Source organism: Octopus bimaculoides, chromosome 14, assembly GCF_046866305.1.
Source record: "Octopus bimaculoides isolate indiv1 chromosome 14, ASM4686630v1, whole genome shotgun sequence".
NCBI lineage: Eukaryota > Metazoa > Mollusca > Cephalopoda > Octopoda > Octopodidae > Octopus > Octopus bimaculoides.
In genome coordinates this window covers 46,075,260-46,095,136 of record NC_142941.1, presented here as the reverse complement: position 1 = coordinate 46,095,136, position 19,877 = coordinate 46,075,260, and the positions used below count along the sequence as shown (strand labels likewise).

The following is a 19,877-nucleotide window of genomic DNA, read 5'->3' as shown; positions in this document are numbered from 1 at the left end:
CACACACTCACACACACACACTCACACACACACAAAGCCCACCTTGGGTTTAAACCTTGGTGTTACCTCATGTCAAGTGAGGGGAAATGGCTTGTGGTGGCAATAACAGTTCACATTCCAACAATGTTAACCTCTACAATCACCACCACTACCACCACCTCTACCACCACCACCACTATTACTACTACTACTACTACTACTACAAAGTCGCAACAGTAGCAGCTGCATTAGTGGTGGTGGTAGTAGTAGTGATAGTAATAGTTGTAATATTAATAGCAGTAGTAATGGTGGTGGAGGTGGTTCCTGGTGTTATTTTTAAAGCAGTGGTGATGATCTTACAACGTGGTGGTTGTCGTGGTGGTGGTGGTGATGGTGGTAATAGTAGTAGTTGTAACAATAATAATAGTAGCAGTTGTTGTTGTTGTTGTTGCTGTTATTGTAGCAGCGACAGTTGGTGGGGGAAACCTGTTGTAATAGTATCATCACTTGGACACATAGGTGTACGTCCTGAGCGGAGAGCGGGCTTGACCTTCTGGGATGGATACGTTGAGAAAGTCCCATATTAGGATGGTGTCGTCATGACTACTGCTGACTATCTGGAACTCATCGAACTGTAAACGAAACACACGTCCGGAATGTTCCTGGAGAGACAAAATACAGAAGACAATGAAAGAGAAATGAAACAATGTTGCTGTGAAGAAGAAGAGAAGAGAAACATAAGAGAATCAATTTATTAAAAATGTTAGGATCAAAAACAAAAAACTATATATATATATATATATATATATATATATATATATATATAGGCGCAGGAGTGGCTGTGTGGTAAGTAGCTTGCTTACCAACCACATGGTTCTGGGTTCAGTCCCACTGCATGGCACCTTGGGCAAGTGTCTTCTACTATAGCTTCGGGCCGACCAAAGCCTTGAGTGGATTTGGTAGACGGAAACTGAAAGAAGCCTGTCGTATATATATATATATATATATATATATATATATATGTATGTGTGTATATGTTTGTGCGTCTGTGTTGGTCTCCACTCCATCGCTTTGACAACCAATGTCAGTGTGTTTACGTCCCTGTAACTTAGCGGTTCAGCAAAAGAGACCGACAGAATAAGTACTAGGCTTACAAAGCCCTAGAGTCAATTTGTTTGACTAAAGGCAGTGCTTCAGCATGGTCACAGTCAAATGGTTGAAACAAGTAAAAGAATGAATATATATATATAGGTAATGGCCTCTCCATTTGTCACTCATAAATGCACGTTCTTTTTTGACTACACAACAGACCATCAGGTAGGCCCCACCATTTCACACAACTTTTCACAATATTACGTCCCTGTAATTTAGTGGTTTGGCAAAGGCACTAATAGAATAAGTGCCGGCTATAAAAATATTAAAGAAAAAAAAGGACTGGCAGTGTTTCAACTAAAAAAGATTCAAGGTGATGCCCCAGTATGGACTCAATCAAATGACTGAAACAAGTAAAAAGAGATACCACTCACTGCACCCCACTCTGCATGACAGACCACTTGGGCCCACACCAGGAGAGAACATGGAGGGTTAAACCCAAGAAGATGTGGGACAAAGTAGTGAGAACGGATCTTCAGGCGTTGGGCCTCACAGAGAGGACGACAGGGGACTGAGACTTCTAGCAGTTTGCTGTGCTTGAGAAGACACATCAAGCTAAGTAAAATCGCAGTTGTTTTTGCATACAGACATGTCCCCTGCATCTCTGTCCAGCTGATCTAGTGGGCTTGTGGGTGCTGGTGCCATGTAAAACACCCATACCAGTGCCAGTACGGAGTAAAAGCATCCAGTACACACTGTAAAGTGTTTGGCATTAGGAAGGAGATCCAGCCATAGAAACCATGCCAAAACAGACAATGGAGCCTGGGCCACTCCTGTCAAACATTCCAACCCATGCCAGCATGAGAAACCGACATATGATGACAATGATGAATAGGCCACTAAGCGCATTCTATTCACCTTACATGACAAAACACAGTTTGCCATTCCATTCAGCCCTACACAACAAACCCTCCAAACTCGTCAAATGACATGACCCAGACAGAAATACTTACCACAAGAGTTCTAAGACACAAAGTGCCAGCAGGTGCTCGAGGATCCAAGGCTGCAGCAAGATCCCATACTTTGATTTTCCTGAAGGTTAGAAAACATTGAACAATCAACAAATGCAGCTACAGAAATAAATATAGTGGTAGCAGTAATAGTAGTTGCAATTGTTAATAGTACAAGCAGTATAATAAATATTATAATAGTCGTGGTAGAGGTAGTAGCAATGGTAGTAACAATTGTAGCGGAAGTAGTAGTGTTTGTGGTGGTAACAGCAGCTGTAATTGAAGTAGCTGTAGTGTTAGTAAAAGTAGTGATGGAAGTTGTAGAGACAACAGTAGTTGTAGCAGTAAAATAAGTGGTAGTTATACAGGAGTAGTAGTAGTTTTGATCATTCTGGCAAGTGAACCAGCATATTTGAAAGCAACAGAAACTGAAGCATACAGAACTATCTACCTTGCATAGGTGGCCACTTGCTTTAAGTTGGAGATTTAATATCACAAACATTGTGTTTTGACTGAGTGCAATCATAACGAAATGGCATGTATGCAAATAAGACAAAAAGATATATATACACACGAATCTATGTGTATATATGGTTTTGTATTGAAACAATCTGAGAGTTTGTCTTGTGACTGAGTTTCATGCCACTGCAATTTCCAGGTGAAACTGTTGCAATCTGGTATTAGTGGTGTATATGCATCCATTGATGTATGTGTGGTGTGGTCTAGTGCTTGTGCTTGTTCATTGGTTTGTTCAACATAAAGCAATATACACTGGAGGAAGCATCAAATGTGTTACTTACCCATCATAAGCACCACTAACAATTCTCTTGTTGTCAAACCGTATGCAACGGACTAATTCTTCGTGACCTTCAAGGACCCTTAAACAGGCACCACATTCAATGTCCCACAACCTGACAAAATGACAGAAAATATATTATAAACAAAAACTCACACATACGTAGACCCCAACATCCTCTATCTGCTCACTCCACCCGCTAGAAATAGCAGTCAAATATCCTTCATATCACGCCCTTCTCTCTTCACTAAAAAAAGGAGACACTAGATAATGTAGTTCTACACAACTCTAGGTCAGAATTGGAATGTTTTTAACCACAGAACTTCTTAATCAGGGCTGATTAAGGGTTAAACATCAACCTTTTCTGCTTAAGGTTTAGTTTCCTTGAGCCAGGAATAATACAGTCCTACTGACAATATATATGATGACCTTTTAATTGAATATCCCCTCTGCCATGCGGGCTCAGATCATCTACATCTCCCTAACTGTTCCCTAACAAGCCTATATATCTTAACCAATATGCCAGATTTCTCCTTAAAGCTCGTTACTGACACTAACTTACTGATATCTAATTTGCCCTACTTTAACACTGGATTTGTGAAATCTAATCAATCTACTAAATACTGGTAACCATTAAAATCGAAGCTCTAACTTAATAAAACCCCATCTTTTCCTTTTCTAAAGCTCCCTGTAAGGTCATCCTTGACTCACTAAATCAATAGTAGTTAACCAAGAAAGATTAGTTTGTTTACTGTCAATGGTAATGTTTTGCATCAAGGATATGCTCAACTCTCAACAGCCCAATCACCTTAATTGCCAGTAGGAATCCACAGAAAAAAAGTTCACAGCTGAAAGCAACACTGTTAGCATTGTGAAACTGACTGGTATTTTGCTAACTCATAGTAGTGTATTGAAAACCTTTCTCTTAGCTTGAAATGATTGACAGGACCACTAACAACAGAGCCATGCTTTCAAATCTACCTATCACTACCAGTACAAGGAACCCGCACCAACAACACAACCCTACTTTCAAATATACCTCAAATACAACCACTACTGCAAGGTACCCACAAAGCTAGTACTAATCTTCCAACAGCTCTAAACATGTTGCTTGATGTAATGACTTCAGTGACCATGCAACTAAACCTGCCCAGCCATCAGCCATACTGTCAACTAAACTACAAACACTGAGCAGACGGCAGTGGGGATTCCTCACTGACCCACCAGTTACCACTACCACCATCAATCTAACCATTAAATCCCCCACCTCACCCCCACATTCTCCAAGCATATTTATGTCCAACACACATTAGTACATTTTCATAACGAAACTGCAGCAAATTCTTTTTGTATGAATCAATGAAATTGAGTAGATATGCATGAATTTATGACTGTGTGAACATGAATTTATGGCTGTTACTGTGTTCATTTTAGACAGTATGTATTTATCATTGTGAATCTATCTGTGTGTGTGTGTGTGTGTGTGTGCAGGAGAGCATGTATTTATGACCGTGTGTCTATATGCAAGAGAGCAAAGTTTTATGAACATGTTAATGTGTGTGCATGAGAACATGTACTTATGACTGTGTGTGTGCACGTAAGAACATAAAAGAACGACTGTAGGTGCTTGCAGATGTACGTGTGTGTGTGTGTGTGTACTTATATCATCATCGTTTAACGTCCGCTTTCCATGCTAGCATGGGTTGGACGATTTGACTGAGGACTGGTGAAACCAGATGGCAACACCAGGCTCCAGTCTGATTTGGCAGAGTTTCTACAGCTGGATGCCCTTCCTAACGCCAACCACTCAGAGAGTGTAGTGGGTGCTTTTACGTGTCACCTGCACGAAAACGGCCACGCTCGAAATGGTGTCTTTTATGTGCCACCCGCACAAGCCAGTCCAGGGGCGCTGGCAACGATCTCGCTCGAAAATCCTACAGGAGCCAGTCAGGCGGTACTGGCAACGGCCACACTCAAAATGGTGCATCTCATGTGCCACCTGCACAAGAACCAGTCCAGGGGCACTGGCAACGATCTTACTTGGCTTGCCGGGTCTATATATGTATTAGAATGTATGTTCCTGGGTATAAATGAATGTACATGTCAGAAAAAAAAAAAACCCAAACATTAAAAGGAATGCTGCACATACATACCTGATGGAGTTATCAGAGCTGCCACTGACCACTAAACGATCTCGGTATTGAAGGCAGGCAATACCTCTCTTGTGTCCATTTAGTGTTCGAACAAACTCACAAGAAGAAGTATTCCAAACCTACAAACAACAGTGAATGTACAAATTACAAAGTATTCAGGAAACATTTTTTTTTTTTAAATATTGCAAAAGAAATTAAAGAAAATGACAATTTCAAGAGAATTGACAGCAAGCACCAACAGAAGCAGCACCAAATATTTTTGTTTGTTTGTTTGCTAATCAATGCATCCATTGTTAGATCAGAAGGTTACATGCACCCACTCATGTAGATGCTGTTACAACTAGTATTATCCATCAATGGGTTATCAGTTCTGTTAACCTCTACAAGAGACCAGTGAAACTTCCATGAGATACAGCTTCAAACACCTGTTGGTATCGAGTTTTGGAAGCTGTGTCTCTTCTTCCTAACAAAACACCCAACTGTAGTCAGAAGTGGTATCTGTTGTCAGTTGAGACCAAAATAGAGTTACATACCATTTTGTTTTTAACTGAATCAATACAGCGAATGTTACAGATTTAAATTAATGACTGCCTCTTCTTACCTATTACATTTGCAGGATAAGCCCACCTCCATCACCAAGTGCTCTCCTCCATTTGCCTCCAAGCCCCATGCACAGTATAGGCCTCTTCACACAAGTCATATATGCCACTTGCCACTGGAGGGTGACACCCTAACTCAGACACTTTTAACTGTCCCAAACACATGACTGGATTAAAGATAAATGGAAGTAAGTATATAATCTGCAAGTTATTTCATCTGGCAGTAAATCAATTGTCATCCACTAATATTGAACAATAAACAAATCCACCCAAGGTAACTGAAAAACAATATATGTAAAATATGCATGCACATGTAGAATCTTTTCTGTTGACAGACAGCTCTAAAAACCAGTTCATACAATAACACTAACCTTTATTGTACGATCACCTGAAGCAGAAACTATATATTTTTCATCGAAGTCCACAACATTGACTGCTGCCCGATGACCAACCAGAACTCTCCGTAAGTTGATATCAGCTGGTGAATTCATGTCCCACACAGCAATGGATCGATCCTAGACATGAAATAAAGATCAGTAAATTACAACTGAACAGTACATAGAAACTGAAAAAATACCACCAAATGGTATGCCTACAACAATGAAGCCTCTTTGTAGTCACCCCAACTGATAAAAATAGCAGCCAAATTTTCTTTATATCACATCCTGCCATCTTTGAATACAGTATACATTTGATGATGATGATATTCTCAATCAGGGGCTGGCAAGGCATGGACTACTAGAGTTCCCTTTGTGTGCCTCAATTCTTCAAATCTAATATATGTGTGAGTCACTGAATAGTTGATGTCTTTCAGATGGTCTTTTGAATCACAATTTAATTTTTGCTTCCATAAGCATGGCAAGTGATAGAAATGGGATGGAGATACACAGGATTCTTTTTATATGTTAAATATGATATATATTGTAATTGATAGGATATGAGATGCACTTATCTTTAAATAGAAAAAAGAAAGAAAAAAGGAAAAAGACAAAATTTCAAAAACCTCCCAAAGTGCTCTAAGTGAAGTTGGGCATATATTACAGGCTTTAACTCATTAAAAATGTTTTCTCCTGAATAGGTACTGCTGAAATTGGAAAGCATCTCAACAATGCCTGAGTGTATTTTGTGCTTTCAAATACAGTATTCAGGTCATGGGAAAATGAAAAAAAAAAAAAACCAAAAGTAAGCCATTACAAAAAATCTTAGTCTCTGTTTTAGATATACTAATCAATGATTAGTATATCTAAAACAAGGGATTAAGTTTCCCCAGTAAGCATTTGATTGGTTACACATGTCTTAGATATTAACTGACCAATTTGCTACACATCTTTATGTCAGTCTTAATTTAATTCACTCAAATTCTTTCCAAACTTCAATGTTTTACATCTTTTACAGCTTATCCAAAAGGGCAGTGCCTATAATCCATGAACCTTTCTCTGACTACTGAGGCCAAGGGAAGAGAAAATTAATGACAAAAACAAAACCCCTGCCTCCCAACATTAAAAAAAAAAAATAAAAAAAAAAAAAAAAAAGGTTTTAACATACCTTTGAACAAGTGACCATGATACCATCATTAAACCGTAGATGGAGAACAGCTTCACAGTGGTGTATCAAGGTGTTTAACATCTCCCCAGTCATCACATCCCACACTCTGCAACAACAGACACAGAAAATGCATATACATAGATAAAAAATTCAAAAAAAAAAAAAAAAGTAGGGAAACAGCATGGAAAGTATGTTTTTAAGTAACAAGTCAAAAGCTCTTCTTAATACATATGCCTGCGCTTCCTCTCCATCATGTCCACTTTGTGTCCTCAACCAGACTACATATTTAAAAATATGACCACCTATCGGGAAATTTGCAAGTTCGATTATTTTTCTTTTTTTTTTTTTTTGTTTTAAGTATCACTATCATAGCTACTCCGGTGAAATTAAAAAACCAACTCATAAATAAACAAAACTTTGAATCCATCACTACACACACACAGTTGCATATCTATATATGTATTTATGTATGTTTGAAGGTAACCAAAAGTTTTCATCCTTTCAAGCCACTCACCCAATGAGTATTTCTGCCAAATTTGGTGAAAATCTGTTCAGCCATTTCCCAGTAATTTTACAAACACACAGACAAAAGACAAGTGATTACAATACTCTGCTTTCACTTATGCGTGTATGTAATAAGTATTGAGTATGTTAAGCATTATAGGCAATAAAAGTATCAATAAAAGAAATACAGGTCAACTGTGAAGATGCCCAGACAAGGGAGGTAAATGTTTCTAGTCCCAGCAGAGCATTTATGACTCGTATTTCAAATTCATGTCATGCAATGTCAGATACCATTAATGTCAACATCTACATTAAGATTATACTCTCTAAACAGTGAAGAAATATATATACCATTGTCATAAATTTTACCATCCAAGTATGGGTTAGACAGGTCTATTATATGGTATGTCACCATTCATTTCATTCTTTCCACAGCTCACTTTGCCAATTATTAATCCTACACTAAATAGAACCTACTCCTTTCTCCCTACCACATAAGTATACTGTCTTAAAAAAGAAAGAGTTAATGATCATCCATTTAGTCTATCATTAGAGATAACAGCAAAGAATATTTTCATTCTTTACGTTTTATGACCCAACTACCTATTTTAGTCTGCTGAAATTCTGCTTCATTCACAATCCTGTTGACTCAATCAAAACTAAACTTTGGGTATGATAAAAACTATTATTTAAGGAAACTCATTTTGGTCTGCCTCAACAACAATTAACCAACTGAGGAGTTCAGTTGGTGTGAGGAGTGTAGAATCTGATATTTCCAATTACAATAACCAAAGTAACAATACCACATTTTTCTCTGGTTTTCACTCATGGAAGAGTGTATATAAAAATGGTAAAGATAATATCTATAAAAATGCAACAAATCGAAATGCCTTGTCTTGCAAGTTACTTGGTGACGCTGCCAGTGTTGGTACCATGTAAAAAGCATCCAGTCCACACTAAAGTGGTTGGCATTTGGAAGGGCATCCAGCTGGAAAAACCATACCAAAACTGACCTTGCATGTACTGGTGCCATATAAAAAGCACTAAGTCCACTCTGCAGGGTGATTGGTGTTAGGAAGAGCATCCAACTGTAAAAAACCTGCCAAAACAGATACAGTGGCTTGGGGTAGTCTTCTACCTGGCTAGTCCCTATCAAACCATTCAACCCATGCCTGCATGGAAAGTGGACGCTAAACAATGATGATAATGATGAATAGTCAAAGTGAGGTTACAGTAGAAGCCGCTTAGGCAAAGTGACCATACAATGGGATGAAACCCATTGAAGCCCTTAACTACAAAGTTATGAAGTCCTTTACTATGAATGGTTGTGAATGAAGTCTCTAACTACAAAGTTAATTAAATAACTTAAAAAACGAACAGAATAGAACAGAAAAATGTATGTGTGTAGCATACCTCACAGTCGAATCACTTGAACCTGAAATAATAATGTTCTTGTCATACTGTAAACACAGTACTGAGCCTGTGTGTCCTGTTAACACCTTCACGCACTCCAATGTACCTTTATCCCAGATCTGAAACAATACAAAATATAAGGGAGTAAAAACATTTTTTAACTTCAGAGTAACAATAAACAGTAGTAACAAATGTGTACATGTGTGATTGTGTAGTTAAGAAGCTTGCTTGCTTGTTAACCATGTGGTCTCTAGTTCAGTTCTCACTGTATGGCACCTTGGGAAAGTGTCTTCTATTATGGCCCTTGCCCAACCAAAACCTTGTAAGTGGATTTGGCAGACTGAAACTGAGAAAAGCCAGTCATGGGTGTGTGTGGTTTTGTGCATGTGTGTGTGTGTGTGTGTGTGCGTACCCTTGTCATGACATCATGTGATGGTTGTAAACAAGCTTCACCACCATAAAAGCAATGTTGTTCATTTACAGTCTTACATGAAAAAAATGTCTAACCACGGTGAAATATTACCTTGCTTGGAAACAGAAACGGCATTTGGCTACAGAAAAATCTGACTCAAACAGCCTGACTCATGCAAGCATGGAAAAGTGGATGTTAAATGATAATGAAGATAATGATATACACACATATATATATATATATATATGTATATGTACAAGGTCAGAAATTATGGGAAAGGTGCCAGATGTATAGTCAATTTCATTGACCCCACACACCCCAAAGTGCTTAAAAATGATACTTATTTTGAAGATCCAGGAAGGATGAATTGCAAAATTGACAGGCAATGTAAAGATGCATAACTCCTACATGCTATTTCTACGAACTACTGTACTGAGTCCACTGATCTACAGCAATTTAAACAGACACTTGTGCTTAATTTATCAACTCCGAAAGGATGAAAGGCAAAGTCGACCTCAGTAGAGTTTGAACTCAGGACGAAAAATGGATGGAATACCACTAAGTATTTTGCCCAGGGTGTTAACAATTCTACTAGCTCACTGCTTAATAATAATAATAATCCATTCTACTGTAGGCACAAGGCCTGAAATTTTGTGGGAGAGGACCAGTCAATTATATCAACCCCAGTGTGTATCTGGTACTTAATTTATTGACCCCGAAAGGATGAAAGACAAAGTCAACCTCAGCGGAATTTGAACTCAGACGAAATACCACTAAGCATCTTGCCTGGCGTGCTAATGATTCTGCCAGCTCACCGCTTATAAAAATAATAGATAAATGTGTTAACCTAATAAGTTAAATCTAACCCAGTATCTACCTTAAAGTAGTAGAGGGATAGCAGAGGAGTGTTTAGAGTAACATTTAGCCTGAGTGTGTATATTTGTATTTAGTAACTTTTCTGTTAAATCCTAGCCACGTTTTAATACCAGTATTTGATTGGATATTAATCCAATTTGATCTCCAAATCCACTTAGATTAACATTCCACCCAGATACCAAAGTCAAACCGCCAGTGTACAGGTTTAATGAGTATGGTGAATAAGCATACACACGAAGTGTGACACACATATGCATACACAAATACACGGGTAATTCGGGAATGCACATCCATGCATACACACACAAACATACAAGTGAACACACAAGAACTTGCCCTTTGTTAGTGCTTTATGATGGCAACAGTAGGAAAAGTGCATCTGCAGTTGAATTTGGCCAAAACATACAAGAAAGGTCATAATGTTTATAAGCAAACAAAAGAGAGATCCGAGTTAGTTCCGGTCAAACAGACACATGGTCAAAGACATTGAAAGTCAACGACTAAAACAAATATACTGGAGGGATTTAGCTGCAACTTCTAGCATATGGAACAAGCACAATCTGAGCCATTTGGTGGTTGTGGTGCTAGCATTGTAGTTTTCCCTCACATCAGCCTGCTAACAAAGACCGTTTTCTCAAACTCTCTTCAAAGATGCGAGTAGTTGTGCAGCTCCTTCACAGCAAGAAACCCATTCTGCTTTGGCCACTACCTGGCATATCTACTCATCATACATTGCATACAATTGTCCCCACTCCACCACCCAAGGTTCATAGTCTAGTAAACTGTATGACAGCCTCCCTACTTGTGGTGGCATACAGAAAAGAAAAATTAGGGTTAAGAAAAAAAGAAATACCCAGCACATACTGTACAGTGCAGGAACCATGCCAAAGCAGACACTAGAGCAGGATACAGGCCTTATGCTCCATTGGATCCTCCTGAACAGCCCAACTTCTGCCAGTAGGGAACATGAATGCTAAATTATGATAGATGACACACACACACAGCTGTCCTCAAGGCTTTGCTTTGTGGAGGCAAAAACTTGGGTAACTATGTCCAAGATATAAATTTTTTTTTAATATATATATATATACATATATATATATATGACAGACTTCTTTCAGTTTCCGTCTACCAAATCCACTCACAAGGCTCTGGTTGCCCTGAGGCTATAGTAGAAGACACTTGCCAAGGTGGTACACAGTGGGACTTAACACGGAGCTATGTGGTTGGTGAGCAAGCTACTTACCACACAGCCCCACATATCAAAGCAGAAAGCAGAGAAACTTGGTATATATATATATATTTTTTTTTTATGTTACATACATCTCATTACAATACAGGAGATACAATCTTGTACAGAAGAGATTTTAAGAATCTTTTAACCATAATTCTTAAGACAAAGATTCTAGATTTAATCATGAATATTTGAAGAATTACACGTAGGAGATTCAATAAATTTTTTTTCTTTTTAGAAAAGTAAAACTGTTATACATGGAGGAAGATTTGTAATGATCTGGAGGGGGGGGGGCTATATCTAGGAAATCCACCAGCCCAATAGTTTCCCTTCATGGTAGAATTAATAGTCAAGGCTATTTATGCATTTTATCTGGTCAAATTCATCCTATGGTTGCAGAACTGTTTCCGGAGAGAAACGCAATCTTTCAGGATGATAATGCACCAATTCACACAGCAAAAGTTGTTACTGAATGGCATGAGGAACATTCTAGTAACGTTGAACATCTTATCTGGCCACCACAGTCCCCAGATTTCAGTATTATTGAACATTAATAGTGCATTTTAGAAAAACAAGCAAGGAGTCGATATCCTCCACCATCATCACTACAAGAACTGGAGACTGTTTTAGCTGAAGAATGGACAAAAATTCCTTTGGAAACAATTCAAACTTTGTAATGGGTCCATACCTCGCAGAATTCAAGCTGTAATTACTACCAAAGGCGATCCTACCGCATATTAAATTAAATTTGTCTGAAATATTAAGGTGTTTCCCTTATTTTGTCCAACCCCTGTGTGTGTGTGTGTGTGTGTGTGTGTGTGTGTGTGTGTGTGTGTGTGTGTGTGTGTGTGTGTGTGTGTGTGTGTGTGTGTGTGTGTGTGTGTGTGTGTGTGTGTGTGTGTGTGTGTGTGTGTGTGTGTGTGTGTGTGTGTGTGTGTGTGTGTGTGTGTGTGTGTGTGTGTGTGTGTGTGTGTGTGTGTGTGTGTGTGTGTGTGTGTGTGTGTGTGTGTGTGTGTGTGTGTGTGTGTGTGTGTGTGTGTGTGTGTGTGTGTGTGTGTGTGTGTGTGTGTGTGTGTGTGTGTGTGTGTGTGTGTGTGTGTGTGTGTGTGTGTGTGTGTGTGTGTGTGTGTGTGTGTGTGTGTGTGTGTGTGTGTGTGTGTGTGTGTGTGTGTGTGTGTGTGTGTGTGTGTGTGTGTGTGTGTGTGTGTGTGTGTGTGTGTGTGTGTGTGTGTGTGTGTGTGTGTGTGTGTGTGTGTGTGTGTGTGTGTGTGTGTGTGTGTGTGTGTGTGTGTGTGTGTGTGTGTGTGTGTGTGTGTGTGTGTGTGTGTGTGTGTGTGTGTGTGTGTGTGTGTGTGTGTGTGTGTGTGTGTGTGTGTGTGTGTGTGTGTGTGTGTGTGTGTGTGTGTGTGTGTGTGTGTGTGTGTGTGTGTGTGTGTGTGTGTGTGTGTGTGTGTGTGTGTGTGTGTGTGTGTGTGTGTGTGTGTGTGTGTGTGTGTGTGTGTGTGTGTGTGTGTGTGTGTGTGTGTGTGTGTGTGTGTGTGTGTGTGTGTGTGTGTGTGTGTGTGTGTGTGTGTGTGTGTGTGTGTGTGTGTGTGTGTGTGTGTGTGTGTGTGTGTGTGTGTGTGTGTGTGTGTGTGTGTGTGTGTGTGTGTGTGTGTGTGTGTGTGTGTGTGTGTGTGTGTGTGTGTGTGTGTGTGTGTGTGTGTGTGTGTGTGTGTGTGTGTGTGTGTGTGTGTGTGTGTGTGTGTGTGTGTGTGTGTGTGTGTGTGTGTGTGTGTGTGTGTGTGTGTGTGTGTGTGTGTGTGTGTGTGTGTGTGTGTGTGTGTGTGTGTGTGTGTGTGTGTGTGTGTGTGTGTGTGTGTGTGTGTGTGTGTGTGTGTGTGTGTGTGTGTGTGCGCATACATACACACACATCTATTTATACATAAATTTACACATATATACCTCTACATACTTATGCATACACAAATACATACAAATATATATATATATATATATATATATATATATATATATCATCATCATCATCATCATCATCGTTTAACGTCCGCTTTCCATGCTAGCATGGGTTGGACGATTTGACTGAGGACTGGTGAAACCGGATGGCAACACCAGGCTCCAGTCTGATTTGGCAGAGTTTCTACAGCTGGATGCCCTTCCTAACGCCAACCACTCAGAGAGTGTAGTGGGTGCTTTTACGTGTCACCCGCACGAAAACGGCCACGCTCGAAATGGTGTCTTTTATGTGCCACCCGCACAAGCCAGTCCAGGGGCACTGGCAACGATCTCGCTCGAAAATCCTACAGGAGCCAGTCAGGCGGTACTGGCAACGGCCACGCTCAAAATGGTGCATCTCATGTGCCACCCGCACAAGAACCAGTCCAGGGGCACTGGCAACGATCTTACTTGGCTTGCCGGGTCTTCTCACGCACAGCCCATTTCCAAAGGTCTCGGTCCGTAGTCATCGCCTCGGTGAGGCCCAATGTACGAAGGTCTTGCCTCACCACCTCAGCCCAGGTCTTCCTGGGCCTACCTCTTCCACGGGTTCCCTCAACTGTTAGGGTGTGGCACTTTTTCACGCAGCTATCCTCCTCCATTCTCACCACATGTCCATACCAGCGCAATCGTCTCTCTTGCACGCCACAACTGATGCTTCTAATGTTCAGCTTTTCTCTCAAGATACTTACACTCTGACGGGTATTCACATTGACATTACACATCCAACGGAGCATACTGGCTTCATTCCTTGCGAGCTTACGTATGTCCTCAGCAGTGATTTCTAACCAGCTTTCATTGCGAAGCAAATTTTCAAGAAGGAGAATGAAAATGTTTTTTACAAAGAAGTACAAAATGAAGAAAATAATATATATAAAAAAATAACTATACCAATACATTATATTGTCTTTGAGCTTTTGAAGTTCAATGGTAATTCCTGTATACAATGGTTGGAAAAATAAGGATGCATGAGAATTGAGAGTTGTGTTAGGTTTAAAAAAAGGGTTAAAAGTTTGTGTTAAGCAGGAAGTGTGGTGTCAAAACAGGAAGTGTGTGTAAGGGGAGACAAATGTTTTTAGTTGAAAAAGAGTTCAGAATTCCAACTAAAAACATTTGTCTCCCCTTACACACACTTCCTGTTTTGACACCACACTTCCTGCTTAACACAAACTTTTAACCCTTTTTTAAAATCTAACACAACTCTCAATTCTCATGCATCCTTATTTTTCCAACCATTATATACATGAACTACCATTGAACTTCAAAAGCTCAAAGACAATATAATGTATTGGTATAGTTATTTTTTTATATATATTATTTTTTTTATATATTATTTTCTTCATTTTGTACTTCTTTGTAAAAAACATTTTCATTCTCCTTCTTGAAAATTTGCTTCGCAATGAAAGCCGGTTAGAAATCTTTATTAAAACATGCTTCCAATTTGAAATCTTTATTAAAATATGCTTCCAATTTAGCATTCTGCCTTATTCTTCATTTTCCTATTATTTCTCCACGTGCGGTTAACACAACCCCACATATATACGTATGTACATATATGTGTGTGTGTGTATATATATATATATATATATATATATATATATATATATATATAAGTCAGTAAATAGTGGGGTTGTGTTAACCACACGTGGAGAAATAATAGGAAAATGAAGAATAAGGCAGAATGCTAAATTATACACATATATACATACATACATATGTGTGTATATAATTTAAGAAATTATAGTAAGAGAAGTTAACTTGAGTAAAGAGAAGTTAATATTCTAGAGCAAAATTATGTGAAAAATGTAGCATATTGACAAGAATAATTAGTAAAATAGATTATTAATTAGTAGTAAATGTTAAAATGAAACAACTCAATTTAGATGTATCACAACCAAACTTTCTCTCTCTCACCATATCTCTTTCCACCTCACTGTTCCTATCTCTTACACAAAATTCTTAGCTGTATTTCAAATGGAAGCCCACATTAATAAGCAAGGGATTTTTCTATCTTGTTTTTTTTTTTTTGCCTGCTCAGTGTAACAACCAAATTACTCACCTACCACTCCAAGCCTTTTTAAAGTAATGATGACCTACAATAAGCTTATTAAAGGAGGTTCTAAGTGGTTGCTTGACTTGCTCAGCACTACAGACTAAAAACTCAGGAACAAAAAGTTGCTTTCAGACAACATACTTCTCCAAACCTGACCCAGGCCAAGCAACAAGAAGATGTAGGGATGGGGCTGAAGAGCAGCCATATCCAAAAAGCCAACAGAATGATTCAATTTGAACAAACACAGCACACATATTTGTAACCTGCTCCATTATTACAGAGAGTGTGCTGGACTTGCAGTTTGTAAGTTATTCCATCAGCCAACTCCACACCATAGATTTCTGAGGCTAATTGAGTTGGTCGAGAAGAAGGCCGCTCAACAATAACAATTAAACTATACATTATGACATGTTTGTCTATTAATTAGTTTCAGTCTTTGTTTCCTTCTTATACATAAAATATGAAAGTCCTCAGACCAGTCAGACTTGTTAGACAAGAAGGACTAAGCTCCAGAATATACATCCATTAAAATGTATCAGAAATGGATCAAGATACCCATTCCAACCCATCCACCCCTTTCCCATCCCACATATGCCTTATTGATTTTGGATGAAATGACAGGTTATCATTGGCAAGACATAAGAGGGGCTAATACTAATCCTTCATCCATCACAGCATCCTCAGAAGACACGACTGCTTACCTTTCACTCACTCAGAAGAAACTAGTGCCTACCCCTCATTCTTGAATAGATACCTAAAATTAATCAAGCCCATACTGAACTTCAGTTGCCCCTATTTTCGTCTAGTACCTATTATTATTATCATTCAGGTGGCGAGCTGGCAGAATCATTAGCATGCCAGGTAAAATGCTTAGCAGCATTTCATCCATCTTTATGTTCTGAGTTCAAATTCCGCCATGCTCAACTTTGCCTTTCATCCTTTCAGGGTCGATGGAATAAGCACCAGTTATGCACTAGGGTTGATGTAATCGACTAGTCCCCACCCCAAAAACTTCAGGCCTTGTGCCAAAATTTGAAATTATTATTATTATTATTGTTGTTGTTGTTGTTCCAGAAAGTTCAGTAACTGGAGGCAATGTAGATTTAAGTTAACTGCCTCCCCAATTATATGAATGGGACAGCCTGCAGTGGATTTGAACTAGTGCGAAATTTTGTCAAATTAAGTAGTTTCACATCTATGGTAATGCATACAGAGCTAAGTACAACTAAGAACCACAGGAATAAAGATATGAACGCTTAAAACCCAAAGTTTATTGTACAATGTATCGTCTGCAAGTTAGTCAATGTTACTTGTATACTTTGAAGAGTCTACCACAATATTGTGCTTTTCACTTCAGCTTGCTAGCTGAGAGAAAGAGAGACACAGACAAGAGACAAGTGATAGCAACCAAAGAGAGAGAGAGAGAGTAACACAGAGACAAACTAATCAACAGTAAAAATGAAAGAGGCAGTAAGGTAGAGAGTAGGGGGGGGGGGGAACAACAGTAAAAGAGAGACAGTAAGACAAAGAGAGATAGTAAATCAAACAGTAAGAGACAACAGTAATAGAGAGTGTGGTAGGTGAAAGTCAGTAAGCAGGAAGAGAAAAAAAAATCAATGAGAAGTAGAGAGTAAGTAAATGAGAGAGAGAGAGAATGTGTGTGTGTGTCTGTATGTTACTATTCTAAGAATTATAAGAAAATCAAAATTTTATAAAATACAAAAAGAGACAAAAAAGCAGTTATTGAAAAATGCTTGACAAGTAGTAGTAGTAGTAGTAGCAGTACTGGTAGTTAATAGTTGTAATAATTATTCTAGGGTTATCATTTAGAATAACAGTAATAATTATAGTAGTAGTAACAGTGTTAGGTAAAGGAATCTCCAGACAAAAGGAGGTGTGTGTGTGTGTGTGAGAGAGAGAGATTGTTTGTGTGTGTGTATGAGAGAGAGATTGTGTGTGTGTGAGAGAGAGAGAGAGAGAGAGATTGTGTGTGTGAGAGAGATATTGTGTGTGTGTATGTGTATGAGAGAGGGTGTGTGTGTGTGTGTGTGTGTGTGTGTGTGTGTGTGTGTGTGTGTGTGTGTGTGTGTGTGTGTGTGTGTGTGTGTGTGTGTGTGTGTGTGTGTGTGTGTGTGTGTGTGTGTGTGTGTGTGTGTGTGTGTGTGTGTGTGTGTGTGTGTGTGTGTGTGTGTGTGTGTGTGTGTGTGTGTGTGTGTGTGTGTGTGTGTGTGTGTGTGTGTGTGTGTGTGTGTGTGTGTGTGTGTGTGTGTGTGTGTGTGTGTGTGTGTGTGTGTGTGTGTGTGTGTGCGCATACATACACACACATCTATTTATACATAAATTTACACATATATACCTCTACATACTTATGCATACACAAATACATACAAATATATATATATATATATATATATATATATATATATATATATATATATCATCATCATCATCATCATCATCGTTTAACGTCCGCTTTCCATGCTAGCATGGGTTGGACGATTTGACTGAGGACTGGTGAAACCGGATGGCAACACCAGGCTCCAGTCTGATTTGGCAGAGTTTCTACAGCTGGATGCCCTTCCTAACGCCAACCACTCAGAGAGTGTAGTGGGTGCTTTTACGTGTCACCCGCACGAAAACGGCCACGCTCGAAATGGTGTCTTTTATGTGCCACCCGCACAAGCCAGTCCAGGGGCACTGGCAACGATCTCGCTCGAAAATCCTACAGGAGCCAGTCAGGCGGTACTGGCAACGGCCACGCTCAAAATGGTGCATCTCATGTGCCACCCGCACAAGAACCAGTCCAGGGGCACTGGCAACGATCTTACTTGGCTTGCCGGGTCTTCTCACGCACAGCCCATTTCCAAAGGTCTCGGTCCGTAGTCATCGCCTCGGTGAGGCCCAATGTACGAAGGTCTTGCCTCACCACCTCAGCCCAGGTCTTCCTGGGCCTACCTCTTCCACGGGTTCCCTCAACTGTTAGGGTGTGGCACTTTTTCACGCAGCTATCCTCCTCCATTCTCACCACATGTCCATACCAGCGCAATCGTCTCTCTTGCACGCCACAACTGATGCTTCTAATGTTCAGCTTTTCTCTCAAGATACTTACACTCTGACGGGTATTCACATTGACATTACACATCCAACGGAGCATACTGGCTTCATTCCTTGCGAGCTTACGTATGTCCTCAGCAGTGATTTCTAACCAGCTTTCATTGCGAAGCAAATTTTCAAGAAGGAGAATGAAAATGTTTTTTACAAAGAAGTACAAAATGAAGAAAATAATATATATAAAAAAATAACTATACCAATACATTATATTGTCTTTGAGCTTTTGAAGTTCAATGGTAATTCCTGTATACAATGGTTGGAAAAATAAGGATGCATGAGAATTGAGAGTTGTGTTAGGTTTAAAAAAAGGGTTAAAAGTTTGTGTTAAGCAGGAAGTGTGGTGTCAAAACAGGAAGTGTGTGTAAGGGGAGACAAATGTTTTTAGTTGAAAAAGAGTTCAGAATTCCAACTAAAAACATTTGTCTCCCCTTACACACACTTCCTGTTTTGACACCACACTTCCTGCTTAACACAAACTTTTAACCCTTTTTTAAAATCTAACACAACTCTCAATTCTCATGCATCCTTATTTTTCCAACCATTATATACATGAACTACCATTGAACTTCAAAAGCTCAAAGACAATATAATGTATTGGTATAGTTATTTTTTTATATATATTATTTTTTTTATATATTATTTTCTTCATTTTGTACTTCTTTGTAAAAAACATTTTCATTCTCCTTCTTGAAAATTTGCTTCGCAATGAAAGCCGGTTAGAAATCTTTATTAAAACATGCTTCCAATTTGAAATCTTTATTAAAATATGCTTCCAATTTAGCATTCTGCCTTATTCTTCATTTTCCTATTATTTCTCCACGTGCGGTTAACACAACCCCACATATATACGTATGTACATATATGTGTGTGTGTGTATATATATATATATATATATATATATATATATATATATATATAAGTCAGTAAATAGTGGGGTTGTGTTAACCACACGTGGAGAAATAATAGGAAAATGAAGAATAAGGCAGAATGCTAAATTATACACATATATACATACATACATATGTGTGTATATAATTTAAGAAATTATAGTAAGAGAAGTTAACTTGAGTAAAGAGAAGTTAATATTCTAGAGCAAAATTATGTG

At 38.9% G+C, this 19,877-nt stretch overlaps 1 protein-coding gene across 4 annotated transcripts in view; it reads right to left on the bottom strand.

The window, feature by feature from the left end:
• The window catches only part of LOC106884274 (F-box/WD repeat-containing protein 1A), a 109,196-nt gene that overhangs the window by 933 nt on the left and 88,386 nt on the right, over window positions 1-19,877 (bottom strand). For all 4 annotated transcript variants that reach the window (XM_014935565.3, XM_014935563.3, XM_014935566.3 and 1 more), the window contains 7 exons: window positions 9,092-9,210; window positions 7,175-7,280; window positions 6,001-6,144; window positions 5,031-5,149; window positions 2,882-2,992; window positions 2,085-2,163; window positions 1-641 (listed from right to left, as the gene is read on the bottom strand). The exon at window positions 1-641 is cut by the window's left edge and continues 933 nt beyond it. In XM_014935565.3, the coding sequence (XP_014791051.1) occupies window positions 483-641; window positions 2,085-2,163; window positions 2,882-2,992; window positions 5,031-5,149; window positions 6,001-6,144; window positions 7,175-7,280; window positions 9,092-9,210 (837 nt within the window). In that variant the 3' untranslated portion in view covers window positions 1-482. The remainder of the gene's footprint in view (window positions 642-2,084; window positions 2,164-2,881; window positions 2,993-5,030; window positions 5,150-6,000; window positions 6,145-7,174; window positions 7,281-9,091; window positions 9,211-19,877) is intronic.